The sequence below is a fragment of the Monoraphidium neglectum genome (assembly GCF_000611645.1).
Source record: "Monoraphidium neglectum strain SAG 48.87 unplaced genomic scaffold scaffold05803, whole genome shotgun sequence".
Classification (NCBI taxonomy): Eukaryota; Viridiplantae; Chlorophyta; class Chlorophyceae; order Sphaeropleales; family Selenastraceae; genus Monoraphidium; species Monoraphidium neglectum.
The window spans coordinates 241-2807 of NW_014007828.1; the positions used below are offsets into that span (position 1 = coordinate 241).

General features: G+C 68.3%; 2 protein-coding genes across 2 annotated transcripts; one reads left to right on the forward strand and one right to left on the reverse strand.

The window, feature by feature from the left end:
• Positions 1-239: 239 nt before the first annotated feature.
• Positions 240-1649, forward strand: MNEG_15928 (hypothetical protein; the record flags this gene model as incomplete). Its single annotated transcript, XM_014035600.1, has 4 exons — positions 240-246; positions 660-832; positions 1017-1064; positions 1368-1649. The coding sequence occupies 4 exons, from the start codon at positions 240-242 to the stop codon at positions 1647-1649; spliced, it is 510 nt and encodes a 169-aa protein (XP_013891054.1).
• Positions 1650-2268: 619 nt separating this feature from the next.
• Positions 2269-2529, reverse strand: MNEG_15929 (hypothetical protein; the record flags this gene model as incomplete). Its single annotated transcript, XM_014035601.1, has 1 exon — positions 2269-2529. A coding segment is annotated over one exon (261 nt), but the record flags the coding sequence as incomplete, so codon positions are not given.
• Between the last annotated feature and the right edge of the window lie 38 nt (positions 2530-2567).

Genomic DNA, 2567 nt, shown 5'->3' on the forward strand with positions numbered 1-2567 from the left:
ACACTCTCTTACACACACACACACACACACACACACACCTATATCTCCTCTCTCACGACCCCGCCCTTTCGCACACAAACCCGCCCCCAGTCTCCGCCCTCTTGGGCCGCCTGGCCGAGCTGCGCGCCTCAGCGCCCCCCGGCGGCCCGGCCCCCAAGGCTGTCGTGTTCAGCCAGTGGGGCCGCCTGCTGCGGCTGGTGGCTGGGGCCCTGCGGGACAACGGCATACCCTTTGCCGCCATGATGGGTGCGCAACCGCCGTGGACTTCGGACCTGCACGCTTTGGTTAATTTGTGCGACGGCAACAAGTCGGACGTTGGAGTTTTCGCAATCTGTGTTTCGTGCAAGCGCACCGCAGCGGTGCTTTCCATGGGTCATGGGGCCGCCGGCAGCGGCGGCGGCGACCGCTGGTATCACCGCCGGCGCGGCCCACACACGCCGCGCTGCTCTGCCTTCGCTCGCGCCGCCCCTGTGGCTCGCCTCCGCGCGTCCCATCTCCCTTCCTGCCCAACCCCGCTCTACTGCATTCATTGCTCCCCTTCACGCCTCAAGCCCATGGATCGACGCGTGTGCCCCCCCCCCAAACACAAACTCAATCTCGCTCACACACTCACACACGCGCAAACACACACACACACCCGCCCCGCCCCCGCCTCCCAGGCACCAACCACGCCACGCGTCAGGCCGAGCTGCTGCGCTTCCAGCACGACCCGGCCTGCCCCGTCCTGCTGCTGCTCATGAGCAACGCCAGCGGGGCCGCGGGGCTCACCCTCACGTGCGCCACGACGGCCTTCATATTGGAGCCGCCCCTGAACCCCGGGCTCGAGGCGCAGGTGGGGCGGCTTGCAAACAACCTAAGTCGTTGCTTCGGCTTCGAACTATCAAGCGGCGCTGTGACAAAGGCGGGATTTCATCGAAAGGCGAAATCACGAGCGAGTGAGATCAGGGTTTTAGGGGTTCAGGGGCCCCATCCCAAACCGCCCGCCCTGTGTCGGCCCCGACCCCCTGCCCCCGCAGGCGGCGGCGCGCATCCACCGGCTGGGCCAGACGCACCCCACGCGCGTCGTGAGGATCATCACACAGGCAAGAGCAGGCCCACTGCGCCCGCTGCTTGCGCCGCGCCCGCCGCGCGCGCCGCGCGCGCCGCGCCCGCTGCGCGCACACTCTCGCCCGCCGCGGGGCAGGGTCCCTTAGCGGTGTCGGACCGGGACCTTTCACATCAAATCATAGAGCGCCGAGTGCAACCCCTAAAGCCTTTTTGGGGGTGAGGGCAGGAAGGGCGTTTGCAAAACCTTGATCATGCAGTCATCAAATTCGTCGAAACCGCCGATAAGCAGCCGCCCAATCGCACATTTTCCCGGCTTGCAGGACACCGTGGAGGACCGCGTGATCGCCTACTCGGCCTGGCGGCAGCAGCAGGGCCAGGCGGCGGCGGGCGGCGGCAACAGCGGCGGGCCGAGCGGCAGCGCAGATGGCGGCGGCGGCGGCGCGGAGTGGGAGGAGGGCGCGGGGGCGCCCGCGGCGGCGGAGGCGGCAGATAGCCGGGTGCTGCTGCGGTTCTTCGATTTGACGAGAGCGCCTGCTGCCGGCGGCAGCGGCGGCGGCGGCGGCGCGGGGGCTGCTGTGAGCGGCGCGGGCGGCAGCAGCTGAGGCGGCCCTGTCGGCTTGCCTTGATACATGAAATGAAATCACTTGCTGAACACTTGAATCCCCTGCTTGGGCCGCCGCGAGGCGCAGTCGCCCATGGCCTGCTCGGCTGTGGCTCGGCCGTCTGGAGCCGCTTCTTTGTTTCCCTCGGCCAGCTGGCAGCGCCTCAGCTTCACGCCGGCTTCCCTCCGCACAGGGCGCAGCCCCAGAGCTCTCTCTCTCTCTCTCCGCACTCAAAGGCGCCCCCATCCTGGCCCCACGCCCTTTGGGCCTGGCTCTTGACTGTGACTCAGCTGTGGTCAACAATCAAACACACGTCTTGGTCGATGTAAGTGCGACACGGGCATGTTGCTGAGTTGCTACTCACAGGCAGGATCAATCAATACTTGAATCGCCGTCCTGCCTTGAACCGACAATACTGTACTTGAGGCGAGGGTCGCAAGTGCCAGACATATGAAAGCGTGAGTGTGCAGCCGGTCAATGCAAAGAAAGCGCAGAGGCCCGCCGAAAAGCACCGCGTCGCGACAGCCGCAAACCCCAGCCAGAAGCGGGCGCACCACACAGCTCAGCAGCAGCACGCAGCCCACGCCGAGGCCACCACAAGCGGCTGCGGCCCGGCCCATCAACGTATCCATCGCCGCCGCGCCGCCGCCGCCGCCGTCTCCGCTGCCGCGGCCGCGGCTGCAGCGACCTGCGGCGGGTCCCCCGGCGTGACGGGCGGCGCGACCGGCTCGCGCCTCCGCCTCGGCCGCGCCTTGCGGCCGCCTGCCTTCCGGCCGCCCGCCAGGTCAGCGGCGCGCCACTTGTGGGGGCGGCCGGCCAGGTGCATGGCCAGGCGGCAGTACGTGCTGTAGTGCTGCAGCCGCTGGAGCTCGTGCCATTCCTGCGGAATGGCGAGCGGATGGGCGGCAGGGGTGGGGG